The following is a 16,949-nucleotide window of genomic DNA, read 5'->3' on the forward strand; positions in this document are numbered from 1 at the left end:
TTTGCTGCCAACTGGGTGTAGGTTTTGGGCACAAATCAAAGGGGGCTTGTGCCACGTTCTCACGTTTGTTTATATTGTAGAACTACCAACAGATGAATAGTTGTTCTTTCCGTGGTATAATAACGAATTTCCCCAACTTTTGGATTCAATTATTAACTCTTGTTTAAGATTGTATTTTTAAAATTTTTTTATCGATTTGGTGTAAAAAAAAATTTCAAATCTTGTTGATTAAATTTAGCAGTTTATTTATGATTTAACATAGCACAACTATATGTTTATAAAGACATTAAATGTCTAGATAATTAATTTTAAAAGTTTCTGATAGAAAACGAAGGTAAAATTTGCATGTTATGTAGTTATGTACTATTAAATATTTAATTTATCCCGACTATTTTGAATTTGAATTTTTCACTTGACAACCATAATTATTTTTTTCTATTTAAACAACATTATATCTAGAAACTCCTCCTGTTTCTCTTTTCCATCTGGTTTTTGGTCCCCCATATTTATAGTTTTTGAAGCATTGCCCCAACATCTTTCTATAAATAAACTATGTATGTGAATTCTTATTAGCCACAACCTACGTTGCTGATAATTGCGTTTTCTTTAATTTCGGATATCTTTATTTTCTTCTTTTTTATTGGGAAAATAGACTAAATCGAATGTAATGGCCGCAAAAATTCAAAAGAACAAAACAAGTGTTGTGTATACCAACATTTGCTGCTTCCTTTGTTTACCAAGCATTTGTGCAAGTCTCGGATTTGCGGTAGGTGGGAAACGTGTAGATCCAGTATAAGATTCTTTCACAAACTTTGCCTTAGACCGTCTTGGAACCGAAAAATTTAAGCGGCTTATTTAGCATAGGTCAATTTTCCAGTCCCTACTTTTACTGCCTCAATTCTCAGTATTTCTACTGGCAGGTTTATAGGGGTATTGAAGAGGTAGTCTGGCATTTTAAGAAGGACATAACTAGAAGTCTTGGGTCGAAGGCAACGAGGAAAAGCAAATGTACCAGTATACAGGTATAAAGGCAGGTTAAAATATTTATGAATTCATACTTATAATATATGGAAAATTTATGCAAATTTGAAAATTCAGTATAAATAGCTTGCTAGTTAAGTTCAACATCACGGGAGATGGTGAAGAACTGTTTTGATAAGTTAAATAAGAGAAGGAAAATACATAAATTAAAAAATTAATGTATGAGTTTTTTTAATTTTATTATGGATAAAACACAAGAGATATTTTATGGACGTTATGTCAACCAAGATTACTACAAATTTTCATATTCAAATTCTTGGATATAAGTTAAAAAATGTTTTTTGTTTATCATTAATCATCAATGTTTTCACTTTGTCATAACTGTCTAAAAATAACATCCAAAGTCCTACTTTAATTGATCGTATTGTTAAATTTTAATGATATCAATTATTTTTAAATGTTACCTCATCATTAACATCTATTGTTATTATATCTACCCTTCTTCATTTCTGAATTTAATTATTTGAAATTCTTTTTTATTATATTATATTATTTAATTGAAATTTTTTTATTCGAAAAAAATGTTAACTCATCATTAACATCTATTGTTATTATATCTACCCTTCTTCATTTTTTAGAGTTCTACTACTGGGGAGTTTCTCTACATCCTGTACATATCATTATGTCATTATGATCAAATTTAATGGTTGTATTTTTTTATACAGTTGTAAATATCAACAAATAAATATAAAAAAAAAAGAATTTAATTATTTGAAATTCGCTATGTAATTTTAAAACTGTTGATTGTGAAATATTTTTATATTTGCTCAACTATGAACGTTTGGATTTTTAATATAAAGTCATCGTCTAGGATGGAAACCACGTGGTTGACTCACGGCTACAGTATCAGAATAAATAATTATGTGCTACAACTGGATTCGAACCCGATCCGAATTAGTAGTGCAAGGCACCTCTGTGCGACCTCGCCTACTTTGTGATATGTAATTCAATTATTAATGTTATCTTCAGAGGGACATCTACACAAGTAACTATACTCCTATACTTATTAAAAATTTTTGTTTCAAAAATGTCCATTATAAGGACAAGAATGGGTTGGTATTTTATCTTGTTCTATTACAGAACAAATAATTCTAAAGAAAAAATATTATTAATTGATCTATTACAAACAAAGGCAACTAATAATATGAAAACATTCATCAAATCGAGATACAATATTTTACATATTGCTATTAACACGTGGATACCTTCTAGCAGCCATAAGCCAACCACAGTCTTTCATCCATAATAACGTAATTTCGATATATGAAACTGGACTAATTACATTTTCAGCAACATTCTTGATAAAAGCATGATGCACAATTAAAACTACCCAGAAGCGTTTTGATTTAATCTGAAAAAGCGCCTTCTCATTTGTTTTTGTCAAAATCAAATTTTGGAAATATCTTTCGATATCTCATCGTTTTAAAATTAAGGTATTCGGTCGTAAAATATGGTATCATACATTTTTTGGGAATTGGTGGTTTTGGTATCACTGTTTATTTTTGTTAATGTCTGATAATCATAAATTGTTAAAAGAATCTTTAGGATTTTTTGTAAAGAAAATAATTTTGATATTAAATTATAGAAAGTTACTTAATTTACAAAGATTTTAGCATTGTAATAATTTATATTTTGTTATTCACCATCCTTTACGACTGAACACCTCAATGGATCATTTAAGCTTTGTAACATGTATTTTTTTTTATAACTATAGTATTTTGCTAACCATCTTTTATATATGTTATTCATACCAGACCGATTTAACCTTATTAGTTAAAGTCCAATGAATTAGAAGAGGTACATTAATAACCTAGGCTACCTTAGTAAACTAATTTATTTGAAGTATATAATGTTATTGCTCCTTCCAGGTAAAATGAACCTTTTTCGGATGGTGGGGATAGAGGTACGAGTACATAAGGTACCACCAAAAAGGGCCGAGGCAGACAGTGCATTTCTTGAGGTTGTCAGAGAAGTACTTTGCTATTTCAACAGCCGAAGATGGTCCGACCTGTAAGTAGAACCAATTTCTTCCCTTAGTCAGATTTTGAGTTATGTTAGCAAAATCAGATAGTAGATTAGGAATGTTTTATTTTTTTTTATTTATACTAAATGTAGAACTGGCCCTAATTGCGTTAATACAACAATTTGAACCATTTTCCTAACTACAGTTTTTGAAGCATTGTCCATACAATATTTCTATAAATAAACTTAATATAAATTAAATTACCAATAAACTACATCTGTTTTTGTTATGTTGCAGACTTTATTTTTGATCTGTGCTCTAACTATAGTCTGTGGATTCCCATCAGGCAGGTTTGTCAGAATTAAGCAGAGTGAAGTTCCAGCTGACCACGTCAAAAAAGCACGTGCCATGTTTCAGTAAGTCATCAAGTTTCTTATAATATTTATTTAAGGTGTTCGTTCGTAAGCATTAGTAATATTATTTTTTTTTTACGAATTAATTTTTTTGGAATTAATATAATATCAATATATTAATTATATAATATAAGGCTGATTCCATTATTTTTTATGAAAAATCTATAGAAAAATATGAGAATAACGTCGAAAGTTATTGGGAAGTGATCCTATCTGAATGAGAAATATTGTAATTAACAACATTTTAACGTTTTCATTTTTCCAGTCATCACACTTAAGACCGAATGCCTCATTTATAGAATTTTTTTTGTAATTTGAGCAAACTCTTTATTTATTCTATACTTGTTATTATATTTTTTAATGATCATAAAATAATGTATTTTATAAAATCAAATATTTTTCAAAGTTTTGTACTTAAATATATATATTTTGTAGGATGTTTACGGATAATCCTTATGAAGCAGAATTATTAACGAAAAAGTGAGTGATCTGTTAAATTAGTTCATAATTATTTTTGATTATTTCAATAAATATAATTCTAATTGAGGTACTTTTTTAGTTTTCTTTCCACAGTTAAACCGACTTCAAGCGAAGAGGTCATAGATGAACATACTGCTTCTCAGTATTTCCTCGACGTCATGTAATTATCATTCTAAATATTTCATGATCGGTTATGTTTTTATCCTATTCACAAAATTTAACTCCCGTTTTATTTATTTTTTCTTTCAGGCAGAGCATAATTCCACATAGAATTATGCTACAAGAATTTGAGGGAATGAAAAAAAGGTAAATTTTATATACTGAACATTTTTTCGAATTTTAATTGTAAATAATATAACAAAGAATGGACATTTTTATAGTATAATAATTCTGTTTACGATTATAGAGCTCAAGGAATGGAGACTCCCTTGAGGAATGGTGAGTACATTGAATACTATCTCCGAAGCTACCGTACGATGCGTGGTAGATCCCCTTTTGCCGCTGAAGTACGCAGGTAATGTATTTTGACCGCTCATAATAGATCCAATTACAAAATACAATTCATGTGAATAAATGAAATTTATTTAACCAATATTCTAAAATTAATAATTTTTTTCTTATCAGGATGATGTTTTCTCAAGAGGAAGATTTTGAGGACGTTCCATCAAGTGGAAAACGAATGAAGAACTTTTTAATAAGAGCGATTGGCCAGGAAGCTTTATGTTTGATGTTATATTATGCTATGGTTTATGTGTGATTTGCTATGTAGTTTTTTAGTAATAAAAATTTTGTTGTCAAAACAAAATATTCTCTTCACTTTTCCCCGAATTCCAACATAATAAAAACAGAAAAGAGCTATTATAATATCTTTAAAATTATCAACAACACAAGAAAAGCTAAGAGGACATCGTTTAAAAGAAAGTAAATTTTCTAAAATATGAGCCCTAATAGAGAGCTATTTGCGTTCAATTGTTCGCGAGATATACTTTTTTAAATATTAACAATGCACTGAAAAATCAGTAGTCAGTGAATTTATTTTAAGGTATTTACATCACAAAAACTATTCAATATACAAATGTCTATTAAGATTCGAATTAAAGCGAATTTATTGCACTTTAAAGTAATTCACCACGTTTATCTTAGTAGGAGTAGTTGTTTTTTGATACTTGACAATATATATTCACAAAATGTTAATATCTAGTTGTTCGGGTAGTTTTTTTGGATTAGTGAAAACACTATCTGAGACAGTATTACATGTTCAGATGTCTACCAGCACAGAAAATTATGGTACTTTAACTTACTATAAAGTATTTTATAAAACGTATCTTAAGTAGAGCTTTAGTAGTTTTTATGATATTCGTGTACGAATATGAATTTTTCCCATCAAAGTTTTTCCAAACAATTTATTTTAGCAAATGTAATTAAAACTACTCCTCCTGCGAAGAGAAACGTTATAAACTTATTCATAGTCCATTAAATAAGATTTAACTTGATTGTTGATAGACATTTTTACATCGAATGGTTCTTGGGATATAAATTTCACAAAATAAATTCACTAACTACTGATTTTTCAGAGTGTTGTTTATGAAATGTTGGTTTTTATAAAGGTTTATTTCGAGAACTATTGAACGCAAATTTCCTCTACTTTCAATGATGATTAGGTTTACCTGTTGTTTTTTTTTTAACGTTTTGAAAGCCGCCTTTTTTTATTCTCTCTACCTATACTTGGCAGACTCATCAATTTTGACCAGTAATTATACAAAGTTTTCATTTTGATGTTTTATCTCAGAGGGTTTTTGATGTATCCGGGTTTAATCTTAAGCTATTGAGGTGTGATGTGAAATATGGGCATTCCTGGAAAATATGGTTAATTGTCAAATTGTATTTGCAATACTGGCAGTTCGTAGGAGTTTGTTTTGAAATAATTTGCACATCTATACAGTTCACGCTAAATTTTTTTAAATTTATTTTTTAATAAATTAAATAGCGTTTTGAATTGAGTGGAAGTAAAATCAAGAAACTGAGTGTAGTACAGTCAAGTTAAATCAGGAGAAAGCTTTCAGTAATTGAAATTTGTATTCAGGATCTCAAAAAACCTGAATTAGTAATTTTTAGGACCTCTGGTAGATTCCCATGCGACTGAACAAGTTAGCGTGAATATTAATACAATTCACTCATAATACAATTAAAAAAAAAAAATTAATAAATAAATAAATTTTTGTGCGGGTCCGTTTAAGAGCAAGCACCTTCTGTTTAATGAGGTTTTGTCAAATGAGGAACATGAAGGGATCTAACTAGAAAGTTTGGCAGAAAAATTGGGGGTTGATTACAAATTAACTAAACTAACTTTGTGATATTAATTGTTTTTCTGGCGGCATAAAAAAGCCAAAAAAAAAGTTTCTCTTTTTTGTTGAAAACATTTAAAAACATGTCTTCTCCAAATAAATTTTAATGTTTATTTTATACCAAACTGAAGGAGAATAAATTATTAACAACTGAAGAGAATCGACTCTTGCTTAATTTTGTACAGGTTGATATTATTTTTTTAAAAAACACATGGTTTTCATGTAATGGAAAACAAAACCGAAATAATACAAAATATTTTTTGTAATTCCATTAATATTTCATAGAAATATTTTTTCAAACTTACTTACAATTTATCCTACAAATGTTTATTTTTTTTCTTAGATAAGTATACGCCAGTAAATAACAATCTTTTTTAAACAAATCATGAAATTATTATGTTCGCATTTTTTTCCTCTTTGATTATAAAATTTTAATATTAATAGAGATAGGTAAAGATAAAAGACATTTCTTTAAAACTATCAAAAATATTTATTCATTCAAAAAGTAATTATAAAGATATCAATATAATTTATAAATAGAAAAGATAATAAACACATTAATATAAAATAATTTTTGTACGATTATCATAAATGCTAATAAAAATTATAAAAGAATACAAAAAGTCCCTTTAAGCAAATAAAAGATAATAAACACATTATATTTATACACAATATTTTCACGTGTGATTCATCAGTCCATTCTACCAGGGTTGGCCGGTGCGTTGGGTCCGATGGTGGATTTGTTAGGATCTGAACGAGGGATTCTGAGGTGATTATCAGTTAAATCCTCTTCGATAGAAGGCTTCTGTAGTTGATTGGTTCTGGAAACATAAATAGTTTTATTAGATTAGCCAAAAACATAAAGATAATGAAAACTTTATAAAAGATTCTTGGTAAGTGAACTAAAACTGTATTATATTCTTAATATTTAAAAAATCAAAGGAAGAATAGAACTTACTTTTCGGTTTTTTTCATCATATCGACATATTCTGAGAAGATATAACGACTTGCGAACGCATTGGATCTAAGAAAACAAAAAGGAGTCAAGTTAGAGAAAAATAGATCATATTAAATATTAACACAAATAAATTTAAAATATTATTGTCAATTAATTAAGATATGTATTAAATGATAATTACATGTCGAGTAGAGAAGGGAAGTAGTCGACGATTTCACGTTTTGATCGTTCAAGACTGTCCACAGCACTTCCGTTTCCTGAGGACTCTTCAGGCTCAGTGTCGTCCACGTAGCGCCTAAACAAAAAAAATAAATACAACATTATAAAAAGAAGTTTGATGATTAATATTAGAAAACGCAAAAAAAAAATTTAGGATCTAAATTTACTACTGGCAATAGCCAAAAATTGAAAACTTACTCAATTATTTGAAAATCTGTAACAAGGTACAGAGGAACGCCACTCTCGGTTCTTTTGACCATTCCTGTTGGAGTTCCACAGGCATAGGATAGGGCGATCAGCAATACTATAGTCTGTAAAATAGCAAAGACAATTATATTTAAATATAATTTATATTATTATATACTTAATTTATATACTTAATATATTAAGTATAGTTTAAGAAAAAAGTTTTTGTTGTTCTAGACGGAATTTGTTTGGAGTTATGGAATATTTTAACAGTTTTAGAAAAAAAAAAAATACCGCGGACTGTAAACAGAATTCGATCAAGAAGAAATAGTGTTAGTAAAGAATAATGATATTATAATAAAATTTAAGAATATTAAAGCTTTACGGTAAGACTTCAAAGCTTGGTATACTGCTTTAAAAATTAGTTGATATTAATAAAATAAATATAAAATTTCATTAGAAAAAGAACATCTAAATTTCTCATGACTTAAAAACAACTTCACACAATAATTTAACTTAAATTTGGAACAGTTCGTACATACCTTACAGTTCATCTTCGGGCGATTGATTCTTCCAAAGTAACAAGTACGTCTCAGACTGAAGAAACGCACTGACTTCATGGGCCCTTTTTGGTACCTTTACCCCCACCATAGAGTTAGGGTTCTGTTGACTTGTTGGGTGGTAGGGGGGGGGGGAGCAGAATCATTTGGGTTAGTGCAAAATATTTAAATTTACTATAACCAACTGTTAGCCAATTTAATATTGCAAATTAAAAGAATTTTAGTTGATACATCAATTGATAATTTAATAAAAAAAATTAATATTTTTGTTCCTCTTTACTTCTTTAATACTATGCTAAAGGTTTTTTTAAACTGGATTTGGTGAATGACACAATTCTTCCTTTTTCAAATAAAATAATTTATTTCATATAATCATAATAAGAACGTTTCGGGAAATATCCCCCATCTTCAGGTTGCTGATAAAAAAGAAGAAAAATAAATTTATTCATTCATACTGCCCAAATACATCGGGTTGCCACATTACACAGCATACTGATCAATCCGTGATCGGACATATATAAATTACATATTTTTATATGATATAATATAATATAAAGATAACACTTTTTTTCCCCCACAGTATTCATTTACAATTAATACCAGTCTACAAACTAAATACAAGATTTTCAATTTACTTCTTTTTTTCTTTCCCTTCTATTTTATAACCCTTATTTAATTTTATCAACAAATTCCCCTTTATAACAAATATTAGAATATTAAAAATAATAAAGTAATAAATAAATAAAACAACAAACAAGATATGCGATGCATGCATGCCATCCCTCCTCTGGATAACTCCCCTACTCTTTAATTTCCATGCATGTGGTGGTGGATGATTCCCAGGGAGATATAATTATCACCTTTCTTGTCATTCTTGCTAATATATAATGATATTAATGTCATTTAATAAATAAAAACTATTTAACTGTTAATAGTCATACATTTTAGGAGAATAATTACCTTCCTACAGGAAAGTATCCTGTAATCCGCTGATTATATGAAATAAATTATTTAATTTGAAAAAGGAAGAATTGTGTCATTCATCAAATCCAGTTTAGTTTCAAAGACTCTTCCAGAAAAAGATTATTAAGTTTAGGTTTTTTAAAATTAAATATGAATATTTTATGGTTTTGCATTGAATGGATTTAACATGACACTAAATATGTCATTAATCAGACTAACTAAAAATTAATTTATATAAATTAATAAATGACCGTTAAATGACATAGAAATTATTTAAATAAAAAATATTAAATGAAAAAATCCAAATATTAAATGTAAACATTGGTATTGTTAAAGCCCAAAAGTGTATTTTTCTTTTCTTTAATTTAATTTCATTATACTTTCCAGTGGTTTTTATTTTTTGTTAATTATAAGTTAATTTCCTTTTTTTTAAAAAAACAATTCAGTTTTATTTTTTGTAATTAAAATTAAATTAGAATTCATTACGCAAATAAGGAGGTTTGTTGTGGTTTGCGTGTATAATACAAATACATTGCTGTGGTTCGTCATGTATACATCACTACGAACTATAATGGGATTAAGGCCTGTATACGGACTGATAAGGAAGTCCACAGTCCGCTGGCTAGAGTATAGAGTCTAGAGTCCGCTATTTAGAGTATAGAGTCTAGAGTCCGCTGGCTAGGGTATAGAGTATAGAGTCTGCCGTCAGTACTGGCAAAGTTTGGAACGTGTCGTTCTCACCCTCGACTCTAGATTCCCTCATTAACACTGAATTGACCCTCAGCGGCTCATCGAAAATGGCCATCGCGGATGAGAGATATACTTGGAAGTTTATACGCATATCGCCTCCCCCCGCCACCGTACTGTGAGTGACTTTTTTCTCCCATACTTTCATGGAGCATCACATTTTTTTTGTTTGCTTGTAACTTAAGTTAATTAACTTATTATTTCTTGAGTAAAGAAAATTGTTTTGTTTTATACATATATAAAAAAAAATTCTTTTTTTTACTTCACACACTTTTATTTTTTATAACAACATTAAACTTCATTGTTTTATTTTCATTTCTATATATTTTAATTTAATTAAATTTGTATATCAGTTGGAAGATTTTTTTTATTCTCTAGTTTTTCTTTATTATTTTTGTGTTTTAATATTCATTTCAGGTCCTCCGTTTTTTTTTTCTCTATCACCCGAACCAGCGAACAATTTTTTCTCTGGGGAAGAGATAGGTTTTTTCATTTACGAAACGCCCCTCGTCCCCAACAGGTGTGTTAATTATAAATTGTACATAGAAATTATTTAAATAAAAATTATTAAATGATAAAATTAAAATATTAAATGTAATGATTGGTATGTTAATTATAAATTATGCATAGAAATTATTTAAATAAAAGTTATTAAATGATAAAATTCATATATTAAATGTAAACATTGGCATGTTATAATTAAGTTTTACATCGAAATTATTTAAATGGAAACACGATTTGAAATATCGTTTTGGGACTATTTCATGCCCAATTGCCTCTCCGATTTCCGGTAAAAATTTATTTTCTTTTAGGAAGCCACTAACAAAAGCTTAAATTTAAGCTTCGAAACAAGTTTCCATGAGAATTATGAATTGTATAATTAAATGTGTAAAAATGTCTTAATCGCCAATTTGTTTGTCTTTTTAAGTGGAAATGAAAATCATTTTTCGTTTTTCAAAAACAATTTTTTCTATATCTTGCTATGTTTATATTGTAAGATGTTTTCGACATGTTCATGAATTTTTTTTATCGTGCAATTACCCACTGATTTTACATCTTTCGACTTACATTGCTCGAAGTCATAGAGTTTATGAAAAATGAGGCATAGAGAACTCAGAACTCAAGACAACTCTTTTCTCAACTTATATACTAATCATTATGAGCAAAATTATTCCATTTTAATTTTAATTTCATTATCAAAATATCAGACTTTTTGGCTATCAAGCATTTTCATCAATTTTTAAATTGAGTACAAACATTGACATTTTTAATAGTAATGGTTTTTTTTGGTGGAACAAATATTTTGGTGAATGGACAATAAAAAAACTTCTCCTAACCATTCCAGATGAATTTCTTCCACTTTAAGAAATAAAAATCATATATAAATATTTTGAGTCTTGGGAGACTTATAATTTGAGTTCAAACAAGGAATGATATTAAATAAAACAACATAAAATGAAGTGTATGTTATATTCACCTCGTCACACGGCAAATAACACAGTTTTACAAAAATATTTCATCTGAATTATAGAATCGGTTTAAATAAAAAAATATATGTACATAAAGATACGTAAATGGCGAAGTGACGTACTACTCATTTGTTTCAAACCATCTTGATATTTCATCTTGTGTTCCATATTATTCATCAAAATTATTAAATAATTCAGCAAATTGTTTATGCCTTTATTATGTCTAAATTTAGTTGACCCAAATATTTCCAATACTTTCTATCTCAAATCAAATAGTCAAGCCAATTTCCAACAATTATTTTACGTTGTAAAAAGGACTTGCAAGTTTATAACCAATCACCATATGCTATTTATTAATCTGCTGAATTGAAAGATGTATTTTCTTTTTCTAATTAGACTTTGTTTCAACAGCTGTGTAGATCGACAATAATGTGTTTAAATTTAAATTGTCCCTTGTTGAATAATAATTTATCCAAAGAGGACATATTGTTTTTTATTAGAAAATTCTCCTATTGGATTTGTGGAGCACCAGATCAAATTGCTTTTTGTAAGGGAATTGAAAATTATATTTTGTAAGATGTCAATCAATGATTAAAATCATATTCCCTCTTTCCCCCCGATTTAGACAGTGTTGAGGTTTGTTTTTCACTTTAATGAATTTCGTGTAAGTAATTAACAGGATTAAAGATTTTTTGTCTCATCAGATGTATTTTGATCTGAAACTCATTAATGTCTATCTGTTCCTCTTAGACTGGAAAATTCAATTTCTATCTTCTGAAAAATTAAACTAGCTTTTATACGGAAAGGAGTTTTTAAATTATCGTTTAAAGCAAAAAGTTCACTCTTTCCTGAATTGTGATATAACGCCTTTGCACACTCATGGTTTCAGCTCTTGTCAAGGCCTCCCTGAGTCTTAATATTTTATTTATTATTAATTAATTAGTTTTAATTTAGAATCTATGTTTACAGTCCCTTATTGTAAATATAAATTTAATAGAAGAATAAGAAATTTAAAAAAAAAAAGAGTATATTGATTTATTCCAAAATTTTCTTCTTATGCTTATATTGATTCCGATTTATTTACAATAAGTATAATTTTGATTATTTCCAGTGTATACTCGAAAAGTGCAAGGTTCTACAAGAGTGCAGATAGTCATCCTATCAACTCCACAACAGTTGTTAAAAATAGAAAATAGCTTTAAATTAAATTCTAAAAAAGCAATTGGTAACAAACAAGAGAAACCGAAAAGTCGTTTCAGGAAGTTAAAAAAAACTTATAAAGTAAGATGGACTTTTATTATAAAGTTTCATAAATTAATAACAATTACATTAGTAAAAGAAAACCGTTTAATGGATGTATTTTCATGTTTTGTTTTCATTTGAAAAGTCGTACAGAGAAACAATACAGGGAGTGCAATGTTTAACTTTTTTTATTTATGGATCCCATTAGTGAAAGTTTATTTTATCTTATAAACTGATAATATAAATATATAATTCTCTTGTTTATATGAACCTCTAATTGATAAGATATATGTAGACATACTGGAATTTGAATAATACTTAAAATTTTTCCTTTTACCTTCAAAACTGTGATTTATGATTTGGTTCCTTTTCAAAGTCCCGAGACTACCTGTCTAAGCCAGAATATACCTGCCATCAAACTTTTGGGGCAATAAAACAGGCAATTACTTTGCAACTTGAAAGGTCTTCAAGAACAGTCAGTCACATTCAGGTATCTTAAAATTTACAAACCCTAGCAATATTTGAACCTGCCTAGTCACATTAGTTAAAGGAAATTATTCTAGACTTGTCAGATACCAAGTGTGAACATGCTTTCCTTAATTACTTTTAACCATACCATTTTATTATTGAGAATAAATTTCATTACAGAATTATGCTTTATCAAATTAAATTAGGGTTGATAAAACAACCAAATTTTATTTATCCAAAGCAGTCAAATTATTAGCTGACAATGAGGGTGTTATTTTTAAAAAAATTTATTAAAAAAAAAAGTATCTATATAAGTCTATTGCATATTATACACCCTCACATACAGGATATTTAAGAGGACCTAAAGAAAAACGATTCAATTGCCTCACTGACCTTAAAACCTATGTTTAAAATTAACGGGGTGGGTACATAGCTCTATTTTAAAAAGGAATAATTGAATTTCCTGTGTATTACGACTTAAATATCGAATTCTCAAACTTATATTTGTTTATTTATGAATATGAAAATATAGTGCTGTGCACGCATCACACAACTTACCACTATACGTTCCTAGGTTTTGTGTGGATTGGTGGAGTTGTGTTGGAGATATCATATTTTTGTGATTTTCGAAAAAAATGCCAGGAACACAACAATTATATACACATTTTTTCTATTTATTTTGTCACTGTAAAATTTTTAAAGCAATTATTAAGATCTATGGTTGATTCCCATGTGACTGAGCGATTTAGGTTCAATATTATTACAATTCATTTTTAAATATTTTTTATTTATTTATTTTTTTTGGGTGCCGTTTAAGAACAAGCAACTTCAGTTTAATGAGGTTTAGTCAAATGAAGACCATGAAGGGGTCTAACTAGAATGTTTGGCAGAAGATCTTTTATAAACAAATCATAAAATTATTATACTCGCATTTTTTTTCTACTTTGATTATAAGATTTTAACATTAATAGAGATGGGTACATAAAAGACATTTCTTTAAAATTAATCAAAAAAGTTTATTCATTCATAAAATAATAATAAATATATCTGTAGTGGCAGTGGGGGTTCAAAAATGAACTTACCAAAACTGCCAGCCAGTAATAAAGATCTTTACTAATACCGCTGCAAAGTATGGTGTAAATTGGTTGAGTAATGTTGAATCTATCAATATTTTTTAAAAAAAAATTATGATTGCAACTTTATAGCATGTTTTGGTTCAATTTATGTTACCAAAACATAATAATAAAACATTTTTAAATGTTTAATATTAACTAAAAAAGGTAATAAACTTTATGAAAATATCGATTTTTCCAATAAATATAATCCTCAAATTTACAGTGTATAGCAATGATACCAATCGATATGCAATTCATTTCAACCTTTCTTTCATGAGATGCTAAATAATGTCATCGAATAATTTGGATCATTTTAAGTCACCAAATCATTAAAATAAAATATACGTGTAGGTTTAATTTAATTAAATATATAAATTTATAAAAAATTATAAAAATAATTGGGTTCATTAAATCTATATACATCAAATATAGCAATAGCGAAGCATTGCCGGGTCAGCTAGTAAGATATAAAATAAAAGATATTAAACACATTAATGTTGTTGGGGCGAGGGGCGTTTGGTAAATGAAAAAACCAACCTCTTCCCAGAGAAAAAATTGTTCGCTGGTTCGGGTGATGAAATAAAAAAAGGACCTGAAATGAATCATAAAACACAAAAATAATAAAGAAAAATTAGAGAATAAAAAAAAATCTTCCAACTGATATATTGATGATATTAATCAAATGAAAATAAAAAAAATAATGCTCATGTTGTTATAAAAAATAAAAGTGTGTGAAGTAAAAACAAGAAAATATTTTTATATGTGTATAAAACAAAACACTTTTCCTTACTCAAGAAACAATGAGTTAATTAACCTAAGTTACAAGTAAACAAAAAAAATATGATGCTCGATGAAAGTGTGGAAGAAAAAAGTCATTCACAGTACGGGGGTCGATATGCGCATATCGATAATATTTCTCACTTTCGCAGCATCCGCCGTCATCCAGATGTCGATGATTGGTTGAAAATTGGGTTGGTGGGGGTCCTGAAACGAACCCCAAAAATTCCTATGGCCTCAAAAGCGGTGAGCCGGTGGATACCTCACAACTCTGGCTCAGCCTCTAGACTCCAGGCAGCGGACTGTAGACTCCCTAATCAGTCTGTATACAGGCACTAATTCCATTGCAGCTTGCAATGTTGTTATATCTGCCGAGCCGCAGCGATGTATTTATATTATACATGCATCATAACAAACTTCCATATTTGCGTAATAAATACTAATGTAATTTAAATTACAAAAAATAAAAATTGCTGTTTAAAAAAGGAAATTAACGTATAATTAACAAAAAAATAAAAAACCACTTGGAAGTAACATTAAACTAAATTAAAGAAAAGAAACTACACTTTTGGGCTTTAACAAATGTAAAGGGTGATTACAAAAATTTCGCATTAAACACCATAATAAAAACAATTTTATACGATAAAACTACATTTACATTTCTCATGACATAAAAATAACTTCACACAAATATTCAACTGGAGATAGGAAAAGTTGCGATGAAACCTATCCGCCTGAAGATGAACTGAAAGCGTACATACCTATCGGTTCATCTTCAGGCGGGTAGAGTTCATCTTCGGGCGATACAACGTACATAGAACGTCTCAGACTGAAGAAATGCACTGACTTCATGGGCCCTTTTTGGTACCTTATGTACCCTTACCTTACATTTAAACCTAAAGTCTTTTAGGTTCAGCCTCTGGTCTGAACATCCCGCCCACCTTAAATTTGATTGGCAAATTTAACTCTAGCTTATCAAAAATCATTGTAGAGCCGTATGTCAGAGTGGTGTATCTATGGTGTGGTGAGCATTAAGAGTTCTTATCCTCCCAGGAATAAATATCACATGTCCTTAAGGAAGAAATGAACGGACGAGAATATAAAAGAGCAAAGAAAGGGAGGAACAATGGTAAAACGTCTCACTTGACCATAAGAGCATAAAGTTAGGAAGTAGCAATTATCCAGAAAATATTATGAAAATAGAAACAAAGGATAACCCTATAGATAAAAGAAATCAATGATGTTCCTCTTCTTTTATTGAGGAAGTTTGTTTAAGTAGACAAAATAAAAAATTCTAACTTACCGCGCCCCCTAACAATGTGCAGGGAACCAACAAAAACTGACTGTGGCAAAAATGTGAATATTCATAGATGCACGATAAGAGTTCATAAACATGGTTTGCTTCCACTGACTTTGAATAGTCAAGTGCCAATTGATAGGGAAATTTGAATAAGATAGAGAGCGTGGTAAATGATGACCACTAGCAGCCCTGATTATTGAGAGTTACTAAGCCTCTAGAAATAAAAAATTATGTTATTGAACAAGCTTGTTAGATATAAGTAACCCCGAAGAGTGGCTAAAGAATACCTTTCAATTCAATGAACAGCTCCGTCACAGAGGTGAAGCCCTGGGAGCCGTGATGGAAAAATAAATATTAATCAAGAGCCCGGTCACTATGGTGACGCCGTGGGAGCTGTGATGGAAAAATTAATATTAATCAAGAGCCCGGTCACTATGATGACGCCTTGGGAGCTGTGATGGAAAAATTAATATTAATCAAGAGCCCGGTCACTATGATGACGCCCTGGGAGCTGTGGTGAAAGAATTAATATTAATCAAGAGCCCGGTCACTATGATGACGCCCTGGGAGCCGTGATGGAAAAATTAATATTAATCAAGAGCCCGGGTCACTATGATGACGCCATGGGACTGTGAGGGAAAAATTAATATTAATCAAGAGCCCGGTCACTATGATGACGCCCTGGGAGCTGTGGTGGAAAAAT

At 29.1% G+C, this 16,949-nt stretch overlaps 3 protein-coding genes and 1 long non-coding RNA gene across 5 annotated transcripts in view; 3 read left to right on the forward strand and 1 right to left on the reverse strand.

Annotated features, from left to right (window-relative positions):
- The first annotated feature begins 2,915 nt into the window (after positions 1 to 2,915).
- Positions 2,916 to 4,654, forward strand: LOC106681280 (uncharacterized). The gene is made up of 7 exons (XM_014421521.1): positions 2,916 to 3,051; positions 3,302 to 3,420; positions 3,853 to 3,897; positions 3,977 to 4,057; positions 4,147 to 4,203; positions 4,304 to 4,411; positions 4,522 to 4,654. Exons 1-7 carry the CDS (start codon positions 3,040 to 3,042, stop codon positions 4,652 to 4,654), a joined length of 555 nt encoding a protein of 184 aa, XP_014277007.1. The 5' UTR covers positions 2,916 to 3,039.
- A 2,141-nt stretch (positions 4,655 to 6,795) lies between these two features.
- LOC106681300 (uncharacterized) overlaps positions 6,796 to 16,949 on the reverse strand; it is a 12,801-nt gene continuing 2,647 nt past the window's right edge. Inside the window, exons 2-6 of one of the 2 annotated variants that reach the window (XM_014421545.2) lie at positions 8,148 to 8,275; positions 7,618 to 7,730; positions 7,382 to 7,495; positions 7,201 to 7,266; positions 6,796 to 7,063 (exon numbers count right to left, since the gene is read on the reverse strand). In XM_014421545.2, coding sequence (XP_014277031.1) covers positions 6,934 to 7,063; positions 7,201 to 7,266; positions 7,382 to 7,495; positions 7,618 to 7,730; positions 8,148 to 8,225 — 501 coding nt within the window. In that variant the 5' untranslated portion in view covers positions 8,226 to 8,275 and the 3' untranslated portion in view covers positions 6,796 to 6,933. The remainder of the gene's footprint in view (positions 7,064 to 7,200; positions 7,267 to 7,381; positions 7,496 to 7,617; positions 7,731 to 8,147; positions 8,276 to 16,949) is intronic. The other variant, XM_014421548.2, reaches the window with a different exon arrangement.
- On the forward strand, positions 9,503 to 12,534 carry LOC106681301 (uncharacterized). The gene is made up of 3 exons (XR_001343224.2): positions 9,503 to 9,993; positions 10,293 to 10,395; positions 12,456 to 12,534. It is a non-coding gene; the product is annotated as an uncharacterized lncRNA (long non-coding RNA).
- LOC112210712 (uncharacterized) overlaps positions 12,542 to 16,949 on the forward strand; it is a 9,216-nt gene continuing 4,808 nt past the window's right edge. The window contains exon 1 of the mRNA XM_067050459.1: positions 12,542 to 12,625. The gene's annotated coding sequence lies outside the window, so the exon portion shown is untranslated. The remainder of the gene's footprint in view (positions 12,626 to 16,949) is intronic.

Source organism: Halyomorpha halys, unplaced genomic scaffold, assembly GCF_000696795.3.
Source record: "Halyomorpha halys isolate HHAL.00 unplaced genomic scaffold, Hhal_1.1 Scaffold324.1, whole genome shotgun sequence".
Lineage (NCBI taxonomy): Eukaryota > Metazoa > Arthropoda > Insecta > Hemiptera > Pentatomidae > Halyomorpha > Halyomorpha halys.

Coding starts and splice junctions, on each gene's coding strand:
- LOC106681280 (XM_014421521.1), top strand. Junction 4,204..4,303: donor TTTGAGGGAATGAAAAAAAG/GTAAATTTTATA, acceptor TTACGATTATAG/AGCTCAAGGAATGGAGACTC. Junction 4,412..4,521: donor TTTGCCGCTGAAGTACGCAG/GTAATGTATTTT, acceptor TTTTCTTATCAG/GATGATGTTTTCTCAAGAGG.